The sequence below is a fragment of the Caloenas nicobarica genome, chromosome 14 (assembly GCF_036013445.1).
Source record: "Caloenas nicobarica isolate bCalNic1 chromosome 14, bCalNic1.hap1, whole genome shotgun sequence".
Lineage (NCBI taxonomy): Eukaryota > Metazoa > Chordata > Aves > Columbiformes > Columbidae > Caloenas > Caloenas nicobarica.
The window spans coordinates 1642687-1668659 of record NC_088258.1 but is presented as its reverse complement, the minus strand read 5'-3'; the positions used below and the strand labels follow the sequence as shown (position 1 = coordinate 1668659).

The window sequence follows — 25973 nt, the reverse complement described above, 5'->3', positions numbered from 1 at the left end:
GATGGGAGATCAGGTTTCAAATACCGAAGCTTTCAGTGTCTCGCACCTTTTTGAAATTCAGCATTGTAAGCAGGCCATCCTGACAGAGGGTTGCCCACACCTGGGCAGACGAGTCTTTCAGGAGACAGAGCCAAGAACTGTACCTGTCACTAGTCTCATCTGTACCACGTTCCCTTCCTAAGCACCGCTCTCCCCACCCCTTCTGAACTTTTCTAATTTTGCAGCATCGGGCTTCTCGGCTGCAGGCAAATGGGAACACAGAACACGTACCAGGAATGCTACTAGAACTTGCTCGGTGGGAGACAAGTAGAGATTCCAATTCTAGAACAACTAGAGATGCTCAATTCTGCACCACAACCTCTAACAAACACCCCAAAAACCTGGGGCAGAAGGGGAGGCAATGAAATCAGCGGGTGGGCAGGAGCGGGACAGGTTTGAGATGGGGTTTGTACCATGGGAAAACCAGTCAGAACCTCTTCTCACCTGACCTGACTGTGCATGTGTAGCATCAAGTCTGGTGCAAGTGTTCTTCAGTCACGTGAAATTGTACAATCGATTGCTGAGGTGTTCCCGTTGTGCTAAGCCAGGTGTGGTGACAGACAACAACTCCCTCCCCATCCCATCTCCACCACACACAACACACACCCTGCTCAGCCCCAAAAAAAAAAAAAAAAAATTCACTGAGCTTCCCTGTGGTTTTCATCCCGAACAAAAGGGGCTTTGTGCTTTATCAGGCTCTGTCGGCCTCTGTCAGGCTTTTTCGAGCCCATTCGGGCTCTGTCGAGCCCTGTCAGTGCATATTGAGCCTTCTGTTCCCTTTAGAACAGAAATCTTCTTCGCGATTACCCCTTTTACTTTTTTGGTGGTTGTTTGGTTTTTTTAATTTTTCCTTTGTTTTCTTTGGGTTTTTTTCTTTGATTTTTTTTTCCTTGCTTTTTGAGAGTTTTTTGCTAAAAGACCAAAGTGTCGCAGGTGCTCTGGAAATTACATGAAGTCATATTGAAGGCTGAAAGCAAATGCAAACCAGCTAGCAAAGAAAATCAAACTGTCATAACTGAACAGAAAGGCAACACAGGCTACTGGAAGTAAGAAAGTATCTTTCAGAAACTTGAAGTTATTTTTGTGGTTTTTTCATTAGCTGCCTCTTGAAGAAGGAATCTGTCAGGGCCCTGCTGGGACAACATGGCCCAAGAATAGAAAGAAGATCTGGAGCCACAAAGCTCTAAAAGGAAAACTAAATTCATTCTTTGTATCCATTGCGCTAGATCCCTTTGTTATGCGAGTTTATCTAAGAATGAATCTCCCACTGACAGAAGCAGTAACAGAACAAAACCACACCAAAATGCCCAGACAAGGCGACCACATCGCAGTCCTGGAAGAGCAGGACGTGACGCATCTGCCACGTCCAGCCCTTTGCTTCAATTACCCTGTGGACCACAGGATGGAAGGTGACAGACACAGCAGCGGCTTTTTGAAGGATCTCCAAAGCGGACTGGACAGAGAACCAGAAGGAAAAAGAGAGACATGAAGGTCAAGCCTCAGCCTAGAGCAAACCTCTTCTCTTTGGTGGGGCAAGAAACAAGTTTGCTGCTGAGTGAAGTGAGGCACATGAGGCCCCTTCCCAGGGTTGTGTCTAGAGCTGACAGAAGGGGATAGATACAGAAGTGATGCAATGCCTGTGGTCTGAGGTATAAACAGCTCCGAGCACACAAAAACGGCGTTATGATACAGCCATCACTTGCACTTAGCTCTCCCTTGTATCCTCTCTGTACAGATCTCAGGTTTCCTGGGACTTGGCACACAAAGGAAAACTCCCCAATAACTGAAACAAATCTGCAGGAAACCTCTCCCATCCTTCTCTCTCCAAAAACACAAACAAGGAAACGCTGCTAAAAAAAATTCTCACATTTGAGAGCTGTGATTTCAGTGGCAGCGAACCAAGGCATATTGCCCCATGGCTCAGCGCGTCCCTGCATGGCCGTGTCCTGCCCTTGTTCCTCCGCTCTGGACCAAAACCGCCGTCACCTACCGGCAGAGTCACACAGAGAACGTCGGGAGGGCTCCCAGGCGGTGACGGAATGTCTCCTGCCTTCACGTGGATCAGTCTCACAACCACTTTGCCCGGATCAATGCTCTGGGCTGGCAGCCCAAAAGGCTCTGGGTTAAGGTAGAGGATGCATTTTTTGAAAGTCTCAGGTAACCTATAAATAAGTTTTTTCCTTGAAGCCGCTGCTGTGGTCAGTGGTGGTAGGAAGAGAACTATCAAATGAACAGGAAACTGTGGTGTTTGCAGCACAAAGCCTTTTGGCCCATTTCAGCTGCATAACCACCTTTCTCTGCAAACCAAGAGATTCACAGGACCAGAGCAATAGTTCAGACTAGAAAAGGAGCTGGCTCTCCACACTGGCAATTAAATTGCACAGCTCTGTCTCCAAGAGTGGCACATACCAGAGGTTGCCACTAGTTCAGAAAGCAACCAAGCAAAAATTATACCCTCGGATTTATTATCAATGCAAGTAGTTTCAAATCGACAGGACTGATTCTTATCTCAGCATAGATCTTTAAAAGCATGCGTAAGCACACAGGTCACATCCAGCTATGTGACTGCGTGGTATTATGTGCCCGCTTGTTAAATGTCAGCCAGAGAGATTTTTATAAACAGGGCAACATTTGGTTCAATAAGCAGCTTGTCTCACCTCTATTTGCTTAAGCATGCACTTACTTGCAGGGAATATGTGAAAAGAACCATTATTGGCTTCAAGGTGTTACTGTGCCCACATCTACAAATGCCAGTGGGGTCACCAGAACCCAATACTGAAGGTTTGTGCTTTACAGTTCATGCAAGACCGTTTGTCCTCAGCTGCCTGTGCTAACAGGCCTTCGCTTGAGGCTGCTTCTAAGTTGAAAAGGAGAAGAGAGGAAAGCCAGGGTCTTAGAGACCTGCCTACCATCAAACATGTGAATCCTTGGTCACCTCAGGACTAAAACTCAACTCTGATTTATCCCCCATTGCAGTGACTCAAGAGCAAACCCTGCTCTGGCCACACAACACTCCCGGAGTTTTACACAAGAGATTTTCCTTGCTTTCTGCCTCCTTCTCTCCTCTGTAATGTTTGTGGTGCACGAAGTCAAAACTCACCTACATCCAACACTCAAACCTTGTCCTAAATTATAAGCCAAACCAAGGTAATTACTGACATCTGATATTGCTCTCTTGACAAGGTTTCTTCATGCTGGTGACCAGCTGGCTGCACTCGAGAGCAAAAGTGTTGTTTAGTAATGCCCTAACCTTACCTGTTTAGCTCCTGTCAGGGCAGGGTCCACAGCCAGGAGTAAGAAGCATGATCAGTTTTAAGGTCATTTACATTACTGGGAGACCAGTTTGCAGCAGGAGGAGGCTCAGAGCTGACACGTGCTCCAGAAACCCAGCCCAGCCTTGAAAAGCTGCTCAGGAAAAACCAGGTTATCACAACACTGGCCCCTCAGCCTTCAGTTCTGGCTGTACCACAGTGCTCATGGTATTTTAAGTATTTGGCACCCAGCACTCCAGAACAGTGTTACTGGTGCCAGCTGCTGTGCCGTGTTCGTGCAATTCCCACGACCTTGGCTGAGAGGGTCCTCCCAAAGCACACACTCACCTTCCAGAGGGCAGGCACGAACGGGTGAGGTGCTGTGGGCAGCAGCAACGCTCCTGCCCCACCTGGCTCTGATGCAAGTAATGTCTGCACTCGGACATCTCTGCCATACACTGAAGTGCAGCAAAATACAGCTCTCGTTGACAGGCACTCCTTATTCTCAAGCACAAAGAAGTTCTGCCTCTGGATTTTGCAGCTTCACGACAACGGTCTTGAGTGTGAGTCAGCCCCCTGATAAGAGCTTTGCATGTTCTCAGTCGCTTCTCCTTACAGCAAGGCTGACACCTCGCGATGCAACACAGCAGTCTAACCTGCCCTCTCCTTTATATATAAATATATATATATACAACATAGTCACCTGTAGTAGGTGACAGATCACACACAGCCCTAAGAAGGAAGGGAGGGAAAAGACAGAGCACACATTATGAAAGTCAGAGATCCAGCTCATGAACTGGAAAACCTAACTCAATTTCTAGCATGACTAAGCCCCATCTCTCACTTTCCCTAAACCCCTTCAGCCAAAGGCCACCAACCCTAAACACTCTTCTTAACCCTAAACACTCTCCCTACAAATACTTAGCACCTGCTATGTCAAGCAGCTGCAAGGGATTTAGGTCAGCTCAGGGTATCCAGTCAGTGACTGCTCTGCAGGGTAAGGAAGGTTTAACCCCTTACTGCTGCATGTCTGTGTCTGCTGAAAGCAAACAGGTACCAAGCAGGACAATCAATGAACCTGACTGAACATCACATTCATAGAATCATAGAATCATTTTGGTTGGAAAAGACCCTCAAGATCCGAGTCCAACCGTTCCCCCACCCCTGGCACTGCCCCATGTCCCTGAGAACCTCATCTCCATCTGTTCAGCCCCTCCAGGGATGGTGACTCCACCACTGCCCTGGGCAGCTCGTTCCAATGCCCGACAGCCCTTTGGGGAAGAAATTGTTCCCCAGATCCAACCTCAACCTCCCCTGGCGCAACTTGAAGTCGTTTCCTCCTATCCCATCAAAAATGTCCTATTCCAAATAGCACATGGAGCCATAGGCAGGTAATTTGCCTGGCTGTGTCCTTATTTTCCAGGACAGGAAAGGCAGGAGGGATATAGGACATTAAGCAGTGTGTTAAAAATTACACGGCAATGTCAGAGCTTCAGAGAGACCTGGGGAGGGGGAAAGTAAGAAAAGCACCACAGGGTCAGTTCTGGTTGTTCCTGCAACCATCAGCCCCCAGGTACCACCCCGGGGGTGACCGCACTGCGTGGCACAGCCCAGCTCAGCCCTGCTGCCTCCCCAGCACCTTTTCCTCGTTGTGGGGCTCAGGACACCCACCCTGGGACCAGCACCTGCCTGGGCCCAGGCTGTGACAAGGAGCGTGCAGGCACCAGAGGGCAGCAGGAGCTCAGCCCTGCCAGCCCACAGCTCCTGTGGCCACTGCAGGGCTCTGCCAAGTCACTCACCTGGGGACAGAGCCGTGGAGAAGGTGTCAGAACCAAGCTGGAGGATTTCACAAAACACCATCCATTCTTGTGGAAACTCTGCTGGAAAATATTCAAGACAAACGTTAGTCATTTCTGTTTTGTTTTCAGTCATATATTGTTGTACGTCTGATTTCCTTCCCACATAAACCTGGGGAAATTCATAGAACAATCCTCCATGCAAGATTTCATTCGCTTCAATGCCAAATTTAAGGTACTGAGCTGAAAGTCTGTACAGAATGACCTGCAATGCCACAGCTCATTCTTGGTAACAATGTGTCACACTGGGCTTCAGAGGAATTAAAATTTCCCACACAAAGGCCCAAGAAGTCAAAAAATTTGCCTGCAACTACCCCATCAGGGTCACTAATACATTCATAGGCCTTAATCCAGAAGAAGTGAACATAACACACATTAAAATTGAACACTGTTGCTCACTGTGCCTTGGAGACACCACCATCTCTGTGCAGAGTGAACACAACCCAAGTGGTGCTGATCAGCTTAAAAGTCTCTGTCATGTAACTACTGAATGAGCAACTCCACAGAGTTTCATATGAACATGCCTAATTTCTGTATTATTATTTTCCCTGTATAGGAACTAAGTGCTCAGAGCCTGAAAGACTTGCTGGGACCTCATTTTGGGTTTCACCTTGAAGCGGGATCTTCACAAGAACGATTGGCAGGTGAGAGAGGACTTAGGAGTTACCATCGAGTTTTCCCTAGTTCTGACACCCTTATATATGATTAGAATGCAAACAAATTCCAAAGGGCTTGTACCTGCATAGCAAAAGTATACAAAATGTTATTCCTTGCCTGCCTGACGGCAGATTCTCTCCCACCGTACAGAAAATAATCACTTAGCACATGAAAGAGAGGATGTGCCCGATTTTGCAGTGGGATCTCCTGGCATATGCTTGGCTGTAGGCTCAGCATCACCACACCAAATATCACACACAAGGTCAACTGGCAAGTCACACTGGGTTCACTGTGAAGGAGCAGGACTGTCACACACCACATGTTCCCCATTGCTTTGCATAATTTAATTATAACCGACTTCGCAGATGACTTCCGCTCCTTCCCATGGGAGTCTACACTAGTAAAACATTCCCAAATGGGCTGATGGGAAGGTCATCAGGAGGTGGAATGGTTATTGCAGAGCCCGGAACAGATCATTGTCTCTGTGGACCATCCCTGTGCACTCAGAACTGATCAGGTGCCTTTATATTTATTTCAGCACCTCCTGTAACTGGAAGAGTAACAACATACATTAAAACCCACACATTTTGGATTTTTTACTGTGTTCTCCCCCTCTGGCTACTAAAAACTCTCTTGTAAAATGATATCCTGCCCCTAATAATCGGGTATTCTAGCACACAGACTCTTCAATCAACAAGGGTGTTTACTTTCTTCAGAGCTCGTTGCTTCTTAATAATCTAGAGGTGCAACTGCAGGATGTTAAAGTCCTACAGAAATGTGCAGAATCTGGTGCATTTGTTGGTAAGTACGTTGTCTAGAGCCCCATCTCCACACCTTAACCAGAGCTTTTGAAGCTGCAAGGACAAAACCCAACACTGCTCTCAGTATCAGTTTCTCTTTGCATTCTGCCCACAGCTATGCCTGGAATGACACACAGCTCTGCTCATTAACATCACAGGCACTTAGCACCTTCCATCTAGGTACGTCAGGGTGCTTCTACAAACAGTGCAAATATAGTTTTTTGTTAATAAAGCTCCTGTTCATGTGTATTGGGTTGCATTCCGTAGGAGCCCAGATCTGCAAGGCTTTCCTTGCAAGGCCACTGACAGAGCAAAATCTCCAGCAGGGTCTGTGATCAAGAGGATGCAAAGTTCTCAACCAGGAACCTTGAAAAATTGTTACACCACTTTCTCCACTGCTTCTCGTGTAAATAAAATTGTTTCCTTCAAAGAGTTAATCATTTATCACACTGAGCTTTGTCTCTCTAACACCCCACACGTGCGCTTGCACAGACACAGCCAAGCTGTTCAGGGGGGATTTACAGCTTTAAAGCCTGTGCCACAGAGGCAGGAACCTCAGCAGATGGCACCCTGGACAGCAATACCAAGAAGGGCGTCGGGTGTCCAGGCCACCCCACAATCTCAGGGCTCTGTGGATTTTCTCTCTGCAATAAAGAGCAGCAGCCCAGCACAGGCCCCACACGGCTTATAAGGCAAAAACCCAGGATGCCTCCTTCTCTAGAGTGCCTACGTCTTACCTCAGCCTAACACACTTCCCACCGTAGCCTATAAATGAACCAATGCCCTGCAGGAGCCTGTCTGCGGGGTGTCCCGCGTTTCCGGCCGCAGAACGGCCCTGCCTGCTGCCTCAGCCCCTCGACCGCCATACCGGCCTCCCGCCCCGCCGCCCTTTCCGGCAGTGTGGCGCTTCCCTTTTACGACAGTGTGGCAGGCCCCGCCCCTCCGCTGGCTGCCGCGCTCGGCGGCGGCGCGGCCGCGATGGCGTCTCCGTTCAGCGGGGTCCTGCAGCTGGCGGACCTGGACGATTTCATCGGGCCGGCCCAGGTGGGTGCGGGTCCCTCGCCCCGGGGTGGGCCCTGGCAGGGTGAGGAGATGGCGCTGAGGGGTTTGGTGGTGCCAGCAGCTCCCGGCCTGGCCGCGGCTCAGCGCGGGCAGGGGCGAAGGGGCCGAGGCGCTTCCACACGTCGAATCACAGAATCATTTTGGGAGGAAAAGCCCCTCAAGATCCTCCTGTCCAACCGTTAACCCACCCCTGGCACTAACCCGTTGTGGAGTATCTTACAGACAGTCATCTTGAGTTGCTGGAACGACCTTGACCAAGATAGAATGAGAAACCAGAATGTTTTTGTACAAGAAAAGATATTTACAATGTGTTAGCCAAACTGCCGGGGTGCGTGCAAGATTAAGTAAACCAATCGCAAGATAACTTTAAGCGCGTGAACATAAGCCATAAGCCAATTAAAACGGAAAGTTAAACGCGTGTACAACAGCTACTAACTATAAATGTAAGAGCCTTGCGGAAATAAAGGGTCTCTTGGTTCACCCGCGCCAGGAGTCCGTGTGGTCAATCCCTCCACCCGTGTCCCTGAGAACCTCATCTCTGCGTCTGTTCAGCCCTCCAGGGATAAATGAAGTGGTCAAAGCGAAGATACCTGCTCTTGCCAGGGTGGCAGAGCAGGGTGAGCACAAGGACGGGTCGAGACTGTTCCTCAGGAGGCCTCAGGCACTCACAGAAGTACAAAAGAGTAATTCTGCGTGTATTTGCTGACAAGTGCGGCGGAAAAACTACCCTGAACTGAGAGCAGTGGACTGGAGCAAAGCAAACCCCGTTAACTCTCCTTGTACTTGGGTTTCCTAGTGAAGTCTTGCGTGTAAATAATGCGACACGCTTTTCTGTTTCAAGTAGAGATCGTTGTTTAATTGAGCAAGCATAACTGAAGGGTCATTGTGACTTGTTCCGGCCAGTCTGTCAATCTCGCAAAATGCAGAAAAAGTGGATTAATTTTTGGGGGGAAACTGAAGGTGTTGGCAGAGCAAAGGTGGTAAAAGGCAAAGCGAATCCGAGCTGAAGTAGGACAAGGAGTCATGAGGTGCCTGAACAATAAAAATCGCACAAAAGGCAAAAAACACCCTGGAGACTTCATCACAGAACAGCACAGAAAACTGGAAGCAGTCCATCTGAGGCCGTCAGAGTCCTTTCCACATTAAACGGAACTTCATTGGCACTAACCAAGTATCGGCGGTGGTGACCACGCCTCCCCCAGTTAAAATTTGCAATGAAGGAGCAGGAGCGTCTGGGATTTGAGAGGGAGGGTGTGCAGGCGAGTCTGCTCCTGGCCAGGCGTGTAAAACAGCTGTGTTCTCAGAAAGAACAGCAAAATCCTCCCCGCTTTGGGTATGATGCTGGAAAAGTGTTCCTTCTGTAAAAAAGGGGTGAGCAGTTTGGGCTTTTTACATTTTCCCTTGGTGGTTGTAGACACTGCAAGAAAATCCAGCACAGCGTAAGGGAGAGTGAGCAGCGTTCACTCTACAACTAGTGTTTGGGTTTGACCATTCTACTTTCTATTAAATCCACCTCTTCCACACTTCATTGCTAGCCTCCTGACTTTCGGGCTTTATTTCTCTTTCAGGAATGTATCAAACCTGTTAAAGTGGAAAAAAAACCTGGAAAAGCAGCAGCCAAGATCAGAATTGAAGCAGATGGAAGCTATTTTCAGATCAATCAGGTACGTATGATTTTTCTTCATGATTGTGTAAAATATCCAGAAAACATGAATGTATTGTCAAATATTTGAATAGTCTACAGCTATTTAATGCCTCAAAGAGAACCAAGATGCTAGAAAAGTGTCGCTGTTGCTGTCAGCATTCTTGTATCTTTTTTTCCAAAGTCCAACTTTTTAATTACCTGGTTTTATAAGCAGTAATTCTGATTTCTTGTCAATCTTTTATGCTCTGAAACACTGGCATTAATTAATTAACATCAGTTTTCAGTATGAGAGCAGATAAGCTGAGTATTTTGCCCTCAGTACTTAAGTATTAGCAATTCCTAGATTATCTGAGACAATGTCTTATTGCATAATGTCATACAGCAGAGTGCTGACTCACAAAGAGATTCAAATAGATACTCTTAAATTTTGCTCTTGATTTTTTTAATAATATTTCAAATTGTTTGTTAGGTAGCCTGCAGGATTCATAACCTCCTGCTTAAAAATTTAATGCTGAGTTCTGGAGAATTATTTTCCTGCTTACACAAAAGAGGTTCACATTTCGTAGTTACCCAAGCTGGGAATTCATGTAGAAACAGTACTGTTAACTTTAAGTAGATGGTGACCTTTTGACTTAAAAAAGGGGGATACAGCTCTCCCATAGAAGTCTGGTTTCTTATTTTAAAATTTTAATTTAGTTGTACCTAATTGCTCAGTCTGTTTCTGACTTGATTGAAAAGTGAAGTGTAAGAGGAGAGGAGTCTCAGGAGAAAACTGGCTTATTCAGGTCAAATATTATGAAATGTATTTCCTTCCAGTGGCAAGTCACACACTGTCCTTGATATGTATGGTTCTCCCATCACTGTCCATGTAAGTTTTGCACACAGAAAGATTGCAGAACACTCTGTATCAATTAAAAATGTTAGTGAGTTTGTGGTCTATTTAAGAGTGAAATTCAAGTTCATGTGAAGAAACAGGTCCCGAACTATTCAATAACATGAGCTGCACCTGACAGAGGTGATGTTATGCTCTTGGTCTTGTTAAAATTTTCCTGAAGTTCCTCAGCATATTGTGCCAAATAATCCCACTGAAAGCAGCGAACTTCAAAGATGCTTGTCTTCCTTCTCGTCTTGCTAAAAATACAAGGTACTTTTTTTTAGTGATAAACCTGGAACATAATAAAGGCAACATCTTTGTGCTAAATACAGTAAAGGTGGGAAAACTGCTGCGTAATTCTGCACTGCGAGGAGAAGTGAGTCTGATCTGTTTCTTTCTAGGATGGAGAAGCACAGAAACTGGAAAAGGCTAAAATTACTCTGAACGACTGTCTGGCTTGTAGTGGCTGCATTACATCAGCAGAAAGTGTTTTAATCACCCAACAGAGCCACGAAGAGCTCTGCAAAATGCTGACGTTTAACAAGGTGGGTGACAAGTCACGGCCGGGGAGGCTTCAGAGCATGAAAGTTGTAGCGGATCGATACGAGGCATCTGCAGAAGCGTGCGTGGAAACAGCACACATAAAAATTTATTTCTGCAGGATCCGAGGATGTTTTCAGTGCACTGTTGTGTTTTTTCTGATTTTTAAAAAGTTATAATGGGTTTGGAAAGGACCTTTAATGCAGTAAGTTATTGACTTCAGGGTTGAGCTGGGAGATACTTTCTGATGCCCTAATATGCTGAAAGTTCTGCACGTGCCACATTAATATTGTCTCAGCAGTGTCGCTGTTGTTTGTTTTTTTCAAAGACTGCCGCTCCCAGTGAACAGAAATTGGTGGTGGTTTCTGTTTCACCACAATCCAGAGCTTCACTAGCAGCAAAGTGTAAAGTGGGTGTTCTGGAAACAGCGCAGAAGCTGACTGCGTTCTTCAAGAGTTTAGGCAAGTGTGGCATCGCGTTCTGCCGGTCACGAGGGGGCTATGGGGGTGAATGTTAAGGATAATTGTTTTGTGTGCACCCAGTTGGTATGATGTAACCTCCCCATGGACACTTACTGGTTCGTAATTGTCATTAGCTAAAATGTAAATGTGTCTACAACTTCAGTCACATAAAAAACATGCCCTGATGGAACTTCAAGTATTAAATTTGCAATCTTCCTGTCACTTTTGCTTGTCTTACTGTGCTGACATGCTAGGGAAACAGGTTCACTATCAACTGCAGAGATTGATACCTCTAAATAAACATAAATAAATTTGAATTGAGTTTGACTGGAGGCTTCTTGTTGCAGTTTGCCATATCTTCCTTGCGAATTTTAACACAGATTCTGTACTGCTTAGGTGTGCACTATGTTTTTGATACAACTTTCTCAAGAAACTTCAGCCTGTTGGAGAGCCAGCGAGAGTTTGTGAAACGCTTTCGGAAACAATCCGAAGACAAAAAGGCTTTGCCAATGCTGGCTTCTGCCTGTCCGGGTATAGTGTTAAATTAGTTATGGAAATAATAAAATTATAGTACACTAATAATACACTAGAAGAAAAATGCAGAAAGCTAGTCAGAAAAGTTTAAATGGATACATTTGCTTAGGGGATTGGTGTTAATAGCAGCGATGAGCTGTACAGTTACCTAATGAGCTCTTTAATTTAATCTTATGTTACACTTTCTTTGCTTTTTGTGCTGAAGTGAGACTGAAAATGATAATTAAAGGGTAGGAAGTCTGGGGTTGTGGGGATGGTGAGCAGAGTGAAGGGGTGCTTGTTATTTTTTTTCAATGTAATTTGCTAATTACACTCTTATCAGGTTGGATCTGCTACGCAGAGAAGACCCACGGCAGCTTCATCATTCCCTATATCAGCACCACCAAGTCTCCCCAGCAGGTCATGGGCTCCTTGATCAAGGGCCATTTTGCAGAACAGCAGGTAAGGGGCTGAAGAACACTAAACTGCTCACATTGAAGACTTCAAGCTGATATTTTTTTTTATTTTGCTACATGTCATACATTAGGCTTTAAAGGTAAAAAATATCTTGCAAAAGGCAGCATCTTTCTGATTTCTATTTTATCTAATGGGAAGTTAGCAACTAGGGCAGCAACACTAAGGTCACGCTGAATGGACAATTTAAAACCTCTGCATGTTATTTGCGAAGGCTAGAGAAACTTATTTTTCAGTGTCCTGGTGCTCCCATCTTGTCTGTGTGTGGTATTTTCATGTTGTTTAAAGTTGGTGAACAACTTAAAATAAATTAGCCTGAGACAAAGCTTCAGTCAGTGCATACGTGCAGATCATGTCTTGTCTAAAAATGACTTGCTCGTTCCCAACTTCATGTTCTCTTTCAGTTTGACTTAGTTCTGTTCACAGTCTTTAACCTTTGGAATCTTTCCAAATGTAAATTTGATCTTTAAAGACCAGAGTTATACTAAAGACCTAGATTTGTCCAGTAAGAAACTTAAGCAGTATTTCTGATTATATGATTTATTGTCCAATAATGAGCAGTGATTTAACACTTGCATTAAGTAAACGCCGACATCTGCATACTTGTTACAAAAATTGGCAGCAACTCTGACTATTTGGCACAAGATACTGAAACGATGGCCTTGAGTCAATGACTCGTTTCCTTGGCCTGTACTTGTTTCTTGGATGGTCATGAGGTTTTTGTCCGACACCAGATTATTTCTTAGTTGCTGATGCAGGGGCTGGGTTTTAGTACCGTGGAAGAAGCAGATTCTCTAAATTCGGAATTCTTCACTGACTCTGTTTGGATCATCTGCACCAGCAAAAGTGGGGGGACCTGGAAAAAACCATATTGCTGACACTTCCTACAAACTAAAATTGGGTTCTATGAGAGAAATGATTTGATGTATGTATAAATGTGTGTGTATATGTATACACACACAAAAAAAAAAGTTGAATAATAGTGGAGAGTATTTCCAGAGACGTGGTGACACCAGTTTCATGATTCTCATTTGTACCTGGCAAACATCTCCCTCCAGACAGGTTTGAAATTGGCCAACCCAACTGCACAGCTTTGTCTTTCTTCCAGCACTTAACCCCTGACCGGATCTACCACGTCACAGTGATGCCCTGTTACGACAAAAAGCTGGAGGCTTCACGGCCAGACTTTTTCAACCAGGAGTACCAAACCCGTGACGTGGACTGTGTCATCACCACAGGTGAGCAGAGCCAGAGGCAGCCCGGCTAATTTCTGTAAGCCTCTGAGCAAGGCGTTCACTCGGTTTAACAACTCTATTAGAGGGTGTACTGTATGGTTATTGCTGTATAATTACACTTTAATAATGCAAATCATGTCCTGGTAAAGATTGCACAGTCTCGTGTACCAGCCTGTGGATTTTGTTTTTCCTTTATTGCCAAAATAAGAAGTTTTTATGTCTGTGGTTCTGTTTTAGGAGAAGTTCTAAAGTTGTTGGAACAAGAGGGGGTGTCTCTGTCAGATGTAGATCCAGCTCCTTTGGATACCATGTAAGAACAAAATCTCATTCACATCTTCAGTCATGTTCTTTTTCATCCAGTATTTACAGAATTATTCAACAGAATTTGCTATTCCACTACAGTGCTGCCCAAGGCTGCATGTGTTTGCATTTGTTTTCTTGCGTCAGCGATTTTGAATCAGTGCAATTGTACATAAAATACATTACAGAATATGCTGAATCTCCACTTTTGGAGGATCTGTAACTATTCGTTCTAGATTTTAGTAGTCCAAGGATTAGCAGCTCTCACTCTAAATCAGCAGGATTGCTACAATTAGCTCACTGAGAGCATAATGGCAAAATAATTATGCAAAGAAGTAAAAATTGCATGACAGTCATTGACTTCAATTACGGTTACTCACAATATAGCTGGTGGAATCCCACCAAAAAAATCTATCTGTGGAATTTGAAAAGTGAAAGAATCCAACCAGTGATAAAAGAGCTTGCTAAAACAAATCCTGTTATTGCACCATACTCAGTTTGCTTGTACCTGTCCTTAGTTACCAGAGCTACTGTAAGGATTCCAGAATTAAAGTGTAAGTAAGAAATATCTAAGTCACTCAGCTAATGTCTAGGAGTCTTCATTTGTAAAAAAAAATAAGATCTTAAACATGTGCGAACCAGATGAGACTTCAGTTGCTTCAACTGGCAAGTAACATCTGGTTAAGTGACAGCGGCACAGAGATCTAAGTGACTATAGAAACATTAAAATCACACTTCATTCATCTAAGTTGACATGCAGTGGTGGTTCTGCATGGAACACTAAACCAACGTGTTCTCTTCTTCAGTTTAAAAGAACTGTCTTTGTAGCAGTTTGCACATGACTAAACAGAAAGGCTACACATGTGGCAACCTATAATAATTATAAGAGGTGATTTAAAATAACGTGCGCGCCCAGAGCCTCGGTTTCCTTCTGCTATATTGCAGTGGATCGGTAGGTGGAGGTTTCACATCACACATTCACTAGCACAGATCGATTTAGGCACACTTTTTGCTAAATTAAGTGTCTTTTTCTGACATAGTATATGCACAGGTTGCTTTCACATCAAAAAAGAAAAGTATTCTCGAGCTATAATAAATGCCTGCATGGCGAGTTCCAAAAGTACAACTTCAAAAGTTGCCCATGTAAACAGATGTTTCTGTTCTACCTGCTTTACTCTTACACCACTAACCGAAAATTAAGGAGGAAAAAAAGATTCTGAAGTGTTTGGGTTCCCCGAGGAACTGACATTATAGAAGTGTCAGTTATAAAATAGAACTGAATGTCTAATTACTTGATAAACATCTCTGGACAGCTTCTTCAGAGTACATTGTGAGCACCAGGCCTCACGCTCGCGGTGATAAAGCGCCGCTATAACCTTTTGCTGGCTTTAATGCGCTGGGCGAATTGACTGGTCACAAACAGCACGTATCCCTCGGAGCTCGGAGCCTTCGCATCAGCAGCATGATGGCTCTCGTTCTGCTTTATCCTCCCGCACGTGGAAAAGCCCATTAAGAGGTTATTACATTTGGCAGCAAGAATGAGTTAAAGTGCCAGAAATCCCGGGACTTTTGCTGGTGTAACCGTTCACTCCAGGCCAGCACTGGAGCTTCCTGGCAGCCCCGCTTTCAGAGAGCAGCACTACGTGAGGCCAGACACACTGAAACGGTTTGTTAATGAAGCTCAGTTCCTGTAAACAAGATCAAATTAAAAATAGTTTCAGCGGGTGATTGCAGGCTAGAGTGTTGCCTTCTGCAGTTCTTCCAAAGCTGAGATTTTTATCTGCAAGAGGCAACATCTTTGATTTGACTTGAAACTCTTTGGCCTGAATTCAAGTGTTTTCCCCTCCGCAGCTGTTAGGAGGAGAATGCAAGTGTCAGTGCCTGATGAGTGCTTAGAGCAGATCCCTTGGCTTGTTATTCTCTGCTAACAAAAGCTATTGTTGTGGCTCCCATCTGGTGAGCTATTCTCAAGAAACATTATCTTGACCTCTGAATAGTTGGTTGCATTGTGGCATGTCAGGGAGTTGGAATTATTTGCACAGAACTGGAATTACAGAACTTAGGTTAACATAGCTGTTCAACACCAAAAAATGTGTTGAACTTGAATGACGATCCCGCTGAGGAGCAAATGTCCTGGCATCGCTAGGTTTGTTCACCTTTTTGTATAAGTTAAAGCACAAGAAACCACAGCAACGTGGATTTCATCTCTCTCTGCTTGTGATCGTAGCACCGATGCCTCCCAGAAGTGTTCTCTCACATCCCAGAAACCACGTCTTAAGTGGCTGGTTTCAAAAAATATTTTGTAACACAGAACTAGAGCTTTCAATAACCAACTTGGCTTCTGTTGAGGCTGCAGAGCTGAGACAGGACTCCCGCTGGGCTGTGTTCTCCGAGAGAAGCACAGGTTGCACAGCCCCACACCACCGCTGCTTCCTTATTGCCCTCCTCCCATCTCTCAGTGCAACCAGGATGTTTGTAGAGGTGTTGAACAGAAAACTAACAAAATATGCGCATCAGGTAACTGCCCTTGTACTAACTCAAACGTATTTTTGACACCCGAAGATTAAGTTGGCAGCGCGTGGGTCAGGCCTTGTCGTGGCATGTGACAGTATTTCCACTGAGCTTGACCCAAGCAGCGTTAGGCGGGACAGGGTTAAACCTGCTGGGTTCTGAAGCTGTAAATAGTTGGCCCCCAGGTCAAGGGAGAAGCGCAGAGCTCAGAGGGAGCCGGTCTACAGCTTGTTCTGCTGCTTTTGAGTCCCCTGGACCTTTGCGTTTGTGCTGCCCGTTCTGGTTTTGCAAAGACTCCCCTAAAACTGCTGCTTTCTTCCCTTCCCCAGGTTTGGTAGCGCTGCAGGAGAGGAGCTCACTGGCCACGCAGGAGGAGGTTCTGGTGGCTATTTGGAGCATATCTACAAATACGCAGCCAAGGAGCTCTTTGGAATTCAAGTGGACACAATTCAGTACAAACCCTTAAAGTAAGGAGTTTAAATTCCTACAGAAAGCGCTATTGTTACTGCAGTTCTGTTCGCGCCATTATCTGGCTGAGGGACTGAAACTTGCCTTGCAATGTTAAACATTTTACTCCCAGGCATGGGAATTGGCTTCTCACTCCCACAGCTGCCTGGCAATAAATCAGCCCGCGCGCCGTCCAGCCTTTCCCGGGGAGACTTGCGGCCCCTTCGCCACCCACGCACTTTATTTTGGCCCGGTGGATTTTCCCAGTATCGAGTTGCAGACAATTTTTAGAGTAATTTAGAAGACAGAGCTCACATGCATCTGAGCTTCCTCACCTGCAGTCTGACTGATAAAGATTTGTTGGTAATCTGGCTATCACAGAACAGAAAATCTTGTGCCAAGGCTTTGGGGCTGTTGTAACTATGTTGTGGCAAGACAGAAAACTTCAGTTTGAGCAGAGAGGGTCATTCAGCTGAGATCCCTGCTGCCTTCCCAGTTATAGTATTAATGTACCATTGGTAATTAATTATATCCCTGATTAGCAACATTTATGTGTGGGATTCCCTGGTCTAGGAAGAAAACAGTCCTCCAGAGTCTCAGTGTGAAATACTAGATAAAAATCAATTAACTTATTCTTTTATCAAGAATATTTATCAGGCACTTCCACTAACTCTCCGAGTCTGGAAGCCTTCAGTAATGGTTTGCTCCCTGGTTTTATGACGTGCTACAATTTAAAAGTTTCCTTAGTGGCCTCACTAATGTATAAGTTGGCCAAAGCCAATTCAGAAGGCTGATCACAAAGGAGCTTTTGTTGAGGCTCTATTTGCTTAGATTTTAAGGATTTATTCAACACAGGTGTTACTCAGCAGGTCCTCAAGCAAGGATCTGTAAGATAATTCCTTCATGTTTTGTTTGGGTGGCGAAGAACTAGGACAGCTTTCTCGAATAAGATTTCCCAAAGAACTTGGTTTTAGCACAGGACTCTTTGAAGTTTAAAATAGAAGTTAATTTGGATAAGACATCTTCTCTGTTCTTGTTCCTCAGAAACAAGGACTTCCAGGAGGTGACACTGGAGAAGGATGGAGCCGTCCTGCTCCAGTTTGCGCTGGCGTACGGGTTTCGCAACATACAGAACTTGGTGCAGAAGCTGAAACGAGGGAGGTCGCCCTATCACTATGTTGAAGTCATGGCCTGCCCGTCAGGTAGGGCTGCACAGGGATTGAACTCTTACAATCTGTAGCTGTAAGAAGCTGTATGAAACTATAAATAAAATCTAAGAATAGGCCGTTTCTCACATCCTGAGTTATCGTGGCAAAGCCTTCAGGCTCTTGAGATGTTATAGTCACAGCATCAAAATTTCAAAGTTGTTTGTGTGTCTGTTTTCCTACCTAGAAGCTAGTAATTCTTCAGGAGTTAAGTAATTACAGTTAAATTCCATTGCACAAAATTTGCATATTTAGTGCTTTTAAGGAGGTCATCCTGCTTTTCTGAGCTCTTTGACACCTGAGGAGGTTCTTCCCCTACAATTGCACAAAACTGACTGTTACACTTTCAGAGAACACCTGCTACGGCTGCTGAAGAAAGTCTCTTTCTCCCTCTTTCATTCCCTTTTCCGCTTTGTGCGAACCTTCCATTTTTCTCCCTCCTGATTCTCTTTGAATCCGCTTGCAGAGAGCGCGGGCAGCGCGAGCCTGGCCCACAGCGCCGCTGAGCTGCTGCTCTCAGTGCTCGGAGAAACTCTCGCTCCCCAAAATGTTGTGCAGCTCCCAGCCTGCTCAGCCCAGAACTCTGCCCAGGGGCATTTATCTTACCTTCAGGTGAAACTCTGAGGCCGTTCTCCCCTGGATTTCATTCTGGTCCTTGTCTGCAGGCACAAGGCAGGAGCCAGAGCGAGCACAGGGACACACCAGCCCAACCATTTACCCAAGGGGCTGCTGTATTAGGTACCTGGGGAGGAAACCACAATTATTATGGTGTTTTCATTGCTTAAATGTTTGCAGGTGCAGAGTAAATTAACTACAGTTGTTTGGGGTTTCTTTTTTCTGATAAACTTGGTGACATTTTCTCCCTTTGTTGCACACAGGCTGTTTAAATGGAGGTGGTCAGATCAAACTCGACGGGGAATCCAGCAAGGAGCAGCTTCAGCAAGTTGAGAGGTTGTACGAGTCTCTTCGGACTGAAATTCCGGAGGAGAACCGGGCTGTGAAGGAGCTGTACGAGCGGTGGCTGGGTGGCGTGGCGTCGGGAAAGGCTGCGGAAGCTTTGCACACAGGGTACCACGCGGTGGAGAAAACAAGCATTGGATTTAACATCAAGTGGTGAAGACGGATGCTGTGGAGCCCCAATACGGACACTCAGCGCCTTTTTAACTCTGGTGGATTTAAGATTCTCAAAAGACAGCTGGTGTTTTGTGCCGTCACTGGGAGTTTGCAATTTCTGACTCTCGTTAAGGTAATGCACATAGAAGCAGGCAGTGTTAATTCATACAGCTTTGTAATTATTAAAGTGTTGTCAATAAAAACCAAACCTTGACTTAAAACACGTCAAAAGAAGCAGCAATGCATCCTGCATCTACGCAGCCTTTGAAGACTAAATCTGCATTCCCTTCAGAACGCGATTCCTACCAGAACTGCTGGATTTAAGGCGCTGGAGGATTTCAGCTCGCAGGAGCCTGTGGCCTCGTTGAGCTGAGCTTTGTGCTGCTCACAGTTCCTCACCCAGGCCTCGCTGTGTTTTCACAGCACTCAGTTTTATGGCTGTCTCTGTCGGGACATCCTCAGTTAGTTCTAAATAGTCTAATTAGGCCTCGAGTTCTGTTCGTCCCTGTGGCCACCCCAGCTGCGGTGGTTTTGCCCTCTCGGGAGTGGGTACCAGCAGCATCTCCAGGGCTGTTCGATTGCCTGATGAAATGGGGCTTGAAGGAATGTTTAAGAAGAAAAAGCTAGAGTGATTTTTTTTTTGTCCCCTTTAATTATAATAATTGTCTATAACTGTGGGCAATTACATCTCTCTCTCCCTAAATACAGAATTGTCACATCTACTCCATCCTCAAAAGCCAGTTACTGATGAATAATATCCTTAAACTCAAAAACCCCAATTTTTTAGTGTTTCCAGTAAGAATTGATCGCCAGCTTTCTTTCCAACAAAGACCTTGGTGTTTCCGAAAGGTGTTGCTTTACAAAAGCGAGATGTAATCATTACAAGTAGTTTACCAGAGCAATCCACGAGGTTAGTAAGACCACATCTGGTTTAAGGCAGTGCGTTACGATGCTGCGCCACAAGACGAATGGATGTGAAACAGCTTTGGGCTTTTGTTCCTGGAGGTGACGTGCTTGTCCTGCTCTCTGGATTTTTACGTACAGGTATTTTCAGAACTAGTCACAGAAAAACAACCGAATGAATAACTCTGGTTTGGTCTGTCTAATCTGAACATCAGTTTTCTGAAGTCACCATGTGTATGGGGAGGGGAAGCAGGAGGGTTTGCAGCTGTACCTGAACCTGAGGGCCATGGGCAGATGTGGAATCTCTCCTGTGGCTGCTGTAGCCACAAGCAAATACGAATTTAAGAATCGCATTATTGAATCACTTCAGTATTTCTCCTTCCAGTTACTGTTGCGTGAGGAAGAAGGATTGCGCCGAAAGTGGATGGAAACTGAAAACAAACTGTTGTGTCGCTTTGTTCCTGCGGAGTAAACACAAACAGCTGGAGCTGGTTACAGCATCTAGGCCGGGTTTAAACCTCGCCCAGACCCTGGTCCAGGAGAACCCGCACGTGTTAGTGCCGACCTGGAGCTCAGGGCTCCTCCTGCTCCTGTCACAGCTTCTCGGGCACTTCTCACCTATGTCCTTCTCAAAGCCTCCTCCACTCCACATTAAAAATAAGCCAACGGTGTAAAAGACTTTTTTGAAATGTTTTTAATTAAAAGCTTTACATTTTTCAGGTGTTGCTGATCAATGAGTGAATTCACAGTGTTCATAAGGCAAGAATCTCCCGCGGCTCCCTTCTTCCCCCGAGTTAATTTTACAAGCAGGTTGGTGGATTCAGCCCTTCCCCAAGTGCAGATGTCAAACACGCTGTTGTGCTGAACCCTAAAACCCTGATCTACAGCAAGAGCCGCTGCAATGCAAAGTCAGTGCGCTGAGCTCACAGACTCTGTACGTCGGCGCACAAGAAACACATTCTGCTTCTGCTGAGAACATGCACATCAGGCCAGAAGTGCACAAATAAATAAAGCTCAATTAGCTGTGGATTAAAGAATTAGAGCTCTACGTTTTGTCTCTTCCCGGGTGTCTGTTCCCGCCGAACAGCTTGAGTTTCCTGCAGCCTTTGAGCTGCACGAAGCCGCTGCCAACGCGCGCAGGCTCGGGGCTGGTTCCGAAGCCTCCCGGACACACAGCCCTGCTCCCAGGACAGACAGACTGCCAGACAACACCCAGGTAATGGCTGCAAACAGCACCATTGCACTGAAACTGAGAAACTGTGAGGCAATAGCACCGAAGCAACTTGTGCAACAGGATTAATTCCTCCCCTCTTGTGGGGGAGAGTAAATTCTAACACTACAGCTTAAAAGAAAAGGAAAAAATAGAACCTTAGTCTAGTTTCTAGCAAGGGAAGAAACAGCCACGAACAGGATTCAGTGGTAATGGATGCAGTTCAGTCCACACATGAACGACCCTGAAGTCAACTCGATTCCAGTGTTAGGAGCTGTAAAATTTACAATCAACGCTACTTAAAATGACAACAAACGGTAAAGGATTACGGGACCAACTCCTCTGCGTTCGCATTTCAACTACGTACGATGGGGTGAACTCAGCAGCGCCGGGATGGTCACACACACCCCGCGCATTGAGGGAAGGAACCGCAGACTCGTGACGGTCCCACACGGAGCCACCGACCCCGCCAGGGATTGTCACCGCTTGTCACAGAGCCACCAGCAAGCCCCAGTTTTTTTCCCCCTCCCTAAAAAAAGAGAAAACTACTGCATGTTTCAAAAAGACAGTCCCAATCATGAAATACACTGCTTTGAAACTGGGTCCATCTTTTTGAAACACCCTGTGCTTTACTGGTTTGTAATGCACCTTCCCACCACCTGCAAATCAAAGCTTTGCACATTTCTCAGACTTAAAAAAAGTTAAAATACAGTACTGGTTGTGCACAAACTGGAGGCTGAAGAGGCTTAAGAGACTCAGCCACTCCCCGGCTCTTGTTCTAAAGATGAGGCAAAGTAAATGTAGGTCTCAGCCAAGTGTTTTCCAGCTTTTTTATCCTCAAAACAAGCAGGTTAAAGACAGAAGCTTCCCAGCTGCTGAGTCTGATGGAGTCAAAGCCGGACGGACACAGCTCCAGCCGTGACAGGGACGCTGGGGACGCTGCGGTTCGGGAGCCCCCGTGGCAATGGGGACACTGCGGTTCAGGGGCCGCCACCACGACAGGGACGCTGCGGTTCGGGAGCCCCCGTGGCGATGGGGACACTGCGGTTCGGGGGCCGCCACCACGACAGGGACGCTGCGGTTCGGGAGCCCCCGCCGCGGCTGCTCACTTCTTCTCGAGGAAGGGGCTGAAAAGTCCCCAGTCGAAGGCGAGCACGGCCTGGGGATGGGGCCGCTCCTTGGGCTTCTTGAAGTTGTCCTTCTCGGTGCGGAGGGTCCTCAGCACTTCCACCGGGTCCATCTTACCTGTGAACTTCTGCACAGGCTCCTCCCTGCAAGGAGACGGCTCTGCTGCGACTGTGGGGGGTGGGATGGGATGGGGACCCAGAGCACACCGGGATGGACAAGGGGGTGTCACATCCCAGTGCCAGGTGGCTGCTGGGGCACACGGGGCTTGTCTGCGGGGACCCTGTGCTGGGCGGTGCAGGACCCCTCTGTCTGGGCTCCCTCCCGCAGGGTTTGGGTTTCTCACCGGCCAGCGAAGCCGTGGGAGATGGGGTGACACTGGAGGGACAAGGGGAGCAGAGTTTGGGGCAGGACCAGCAGCCGGGACCTGCCCATCCCCAGCTCAGTCCGGGGTTGACCCGCAGTGGGACCCTTCGTGCCCCCCAGGCCCCAGTGCTGCTTACGTGACCCGCAGGAAGGGGTTGTAAAGGAATTCCTCCTGCAGCGTGGAGGGCACCGTGGGCAAGTCCTCGTCATCCCGCTGCTGCCGAGGAACCAGAGACGTCCCAAAACGTGCCGGCACCCAACACCTCCCCTACCCCAACTCGGCAGGGGCACAGCCACGTACTTTGGCCCACGCGAGTTTCTTTTTCACTGTTTCATTCTCCGGTTCCACTTTCAAGGCGAACTTGAGGTTCCGGACGGTGCACTCGTGGCCGCAGAACACCTTCTGCAAGGCCAGCAGAGATCACCCCACGCCGCGGTGTCCAACCCACGCCCGTCCCGCCGCAGCCCCAGCCCCGGGACGGCCGCTGCCACCCGAGGGGCCCCGGCCTCGAACCCCTCCTGATTTCGGGGTCCCTCCCCAGGCTGGGGCTGAGACATGGCGCACTCACCGTCTCCTTGGGCAAAGTCCCCAGGGTTTGAGTGAGGTTGGTGAACATCTGCTCCGCCGTCCCCTCAAAGAACTTCCCGCAGCCTCCCACAAACAGGGTGTCACCTGCGGGGAAAGGGGTCTGGGCATGGAGGGGACCCTGGCCCTGCTCCCAGGATTCGCCCCGTGAGCGGGGGACACAGGCAGTGCCGCCCGTGTCCCCGGTACCCACAGGGTGCAGGTTGCAGGCGGGGGTACCTGAGAAGAGAGCCGGAGCGTCCGGGGAACCGTCCTCCCACATGAAGTAGCACATGTGGCCCGAGGTGTGGCAGGGGGTGAAGAGGCACCGCACCCGGATGGCCCCGAACTGCGGGGAGAGAGTCAGAACCCCACTGGGGTCACCCCGGCCTGACAGGCAGCCAGACACCCCCAAACCCCCCCAAGCCTCACGGCATCGCCTGCCCGGGGCTGCTCAGGTCACAGACACGCCGGGGACAGCGGTTCGGGTGAGTCTCACATCGCACGTGTCTGCTCTGATGCGTTCAGCAGCGGGGCCCCAGGACAGGGTTGGGTCGCCCAGCACAATCCCAGACGGGCTGGGAATGGGACGAAGTTTCTCCTCCATCCCACCCCCAACCAGTGTCACATCTGCAACCGACCCAAGGCACGGGGAGCCCGAACACGGCCCCGGCCAGGTGCCAACCCCAGGGGAGGCTGAGGTTGGATCTGGGGAACAATTTCTTCCCCAAAGGGCTGTGGGGCATTGGAACAGGCTGCCCAGGGCAGTGCTGGAGACACCATCCCTGGAGGGGCTGGACAGACGGACATGAGGTTCTCAGGGACACGGGGCAGTGCCGGGGATGGGGGAACGGTTGGACTTGAAGATCTTGAAGGGTTTTTCCGGCCAAAATGATTCCACAATTCTATCTGCACTGCTGGGGACTGCACCACGACCCAGCTCCACTCCCCACCGTCCCAGCACCGCTCCAGCCACGGCCGCCCCCGGGGCAGGATCCGCGTGTGGGGCCCGATCCCGGGTGCTCCCACGGTTCCACGGCCACGCACCGTCAGCTCCTGGTCGTGAGTCACCTTGTGCGTCAGGGCCCCGATCCGCTCATCGGCCCCGTACACACGCAGCCCGGGGCAGAGCCGCGCCAGCTCCTCGTTGCCCCTCGCGTGGTCCCTGTGTGGGCAGAGGCGGCAACAGTGACCTGGTCCCGCACCGGCACGGCCACCCCGGCCCCGCGCTCGCGCCGGCGGCGCTTACCAGTGGTGGTGGGTGGTGAGGATCGCTCTGAGCACCACGTCCTCCTTCCTGATGATTTCCAGCAACTGAAACGGACCCAGAGCAGAAGGAAGTGAGCACAAAGAAAAGGTGACACAGGCACCACGGCCGCTACAGCCGGACAGCACAGCTGTGAACAGCCGGCACCCACCGTGCCCGTCCCAGCGCAGGGTCTGTCCCATACGGCACCGCTCTCAGCAGACCAGGGCAGAGCAAACAGCCAAAAACATCCGCTGAGCAGCAAGAGGATGAGCGTGGGACGAAGGCTCAGCTCTCCGTGCCCAGCCCTGTCGTGCAGAGCGGAGCAGGCGGATGAGAACACGCTGGTCTCGTGGATACGGACTCATTTTATGGCCGGTGGTTTCACAGCACAAGCGCAGAGGTGCGGCACGGGCTGCGCGCCCGCCCTGGTGAGGGGCCCAGCAGCGCTGCCAGCCCCGCCGCTCGGCTGCCGCGAGCCTTTAATGCCAACTGAAAATTCACCGCCACTAACAAACCCTCTGGCTGCTCCTGATTACGTTCCTCAGAGAGGAAGGAAACGTCCGAGCCAGCTACAAACGCTTACAAACCGCGACAGCGTTTGCACGACGTGAGGGTGGCACAGGGGGTCAGTGGGCAGGGGCACCGCGGGGTCACAGCAGAGAGGGGTGACAGTGGCGCTGCCTTCCCCACCCGTACAGCCGTGGGCTGGCCCCCAGAAAATGGGACTTGACATGGGAGATGCTCCAAAGCCGTGTTTTGGGTTAGTCTTGCTTGCTTTGGGGTCTGCAACGCACCCAGCTCAGACATGGGACAGTTGGGAGGTGACAGTTAAGGCGACACGGAAATGTCCCCGCAGCCCGGGGGGTGGAACCAGGGTCTAACCCCACCCAGGGGGCCTCACCAGGGGTCCACCCCCCACGGGATGCTCCTCGCACACAGATGCACCCACTGCCCCCAAACACCCCGCACGCCATCCCGGCGTGGGGCCACCACCGTGGGCACGACCCCCGAGCGGGACCCCGGCAGGGCTGCGGTCCCTGGGGGGGGCGTCCTCACCCTTTTGGGGACAGCAGCGTCCACCGCGATGGCGTCCCGGGTGCTCTCCTCGATGACCAGGTACATGTAGTTGTCCTCCAGGACAGAAATCACCTTCACCTTCATGGTGCGGCCCCGGCCGCGGGACACGGGCGGCCCCGGCCCCACGCACCAAAACACGGCGGTGGCCCCGGCCCCACGTAGCGAAAGGCGGGGGGCGGCCCCGGCCGCAGGGGGGTGCGGTCCCCCCTCCCAGCCCCGGAGCCCACGCGTGGAGCGCTCGGTACCTGCGGGCGGCCCCGGGCGGGCCCTGGCGCGGCCCCTCCCCGCGGGGCGGGTCACGCTGCGTGGGGCGGGCTGACCCCGCCCGGCCCCGCCGCGCTGCGTGGGGCCGCCCCCCCCCAGCCCCGGGCCGGGGCACAGCGCAGAACACCCCCCAGTGTTCCACCGTGGACCCCCACGTTTCCCCACGCTCATCCTGCCACCCGTGGGTCCCACCAGCACCCGGGCGTGCAGGGGAGCGCAGCACGGAGGGAG

General features: G+C 48.8%; 3 protein-coding genes across 6 annotated transcripts in view; 1 reads left to right on the top strand and 2 right to left on the bottom strand.

The window, feature by feature from the left end:
• MSLN (mesothelin) overlaps positions 1-7479 on the bottom strand; it is a 28271-nt gene extending 20792 nt beyond the window's left edge. For 3 of the 4 annotated variants that reach the window (XM_065644816.1, XM_065644819.1, XM_065644821.1), the window contains exons 1-2: positions 7341-7479; positions 5090-5167 (exon numbers count right to left, since the gene is read on the bottom strand). The gene's annotated coding sequence lies outside the window, so the exon portion shown is untranslated. Of the gene's footprint in view, positions 1-5089; positions 5171-7340 lie in introns of all 4 variants that reach the window. The other variant, XM_065644817.1, reaches the window with a different exon arrangement.
• Positions 7480-7561: 82 nt separating this feature from the next.
• CIAO3 (cytosolic iron-sulfur assembly component 3) lies at positions 7562-20923 on the top strand. The gene is made up of 11 exons (XM_065644707.1): positions 7562-7647; positions 9234-9329; positions 10586-10729; positions 11053-11185; positions 11582-11716; positions 12042-12160; positions 13281-13410; positions 13645-13717; positions 16548-16685; positions 17710-17867; positions 18749-20923. Exons 1-11 carry the CDS (start codon positions 7582-7584, stop codon positions 18985-18987), a joined length of 1431 nt encoding a protein of 476 aa, XP_065500779.1. The 5' UTR covers positions 7562-7581; the 3' UTR covers positions 18988-20923.
• HAGHL (hydroxyacylglutathione hydrolase like) lies at positions 20596-25722 on the bottom strand. Its single transcript, XM_065644708.1, has 8 exons — positions 25458-25722; positions 24402-24466; positions 24200-24317; positions 23393-23501; positions 23157-23260; positions 22889-22990; positions 22725-22804; positions 20596-22367 (listed from the first exon to the last, which is right to left on the bottom strand). Exons 1-8 carry the CDS (start codon positions 25560-25562, stop codon positions 22202-22204), a joined length of 849 nt encoding a protein of 282 aa, XP_065500780.1. The 5' UTR covers positions 25563-25722; the 3' UTR covers positions 20596-22201.
• Positions 25723-25973: the final 251 nt, after the last annotated feature.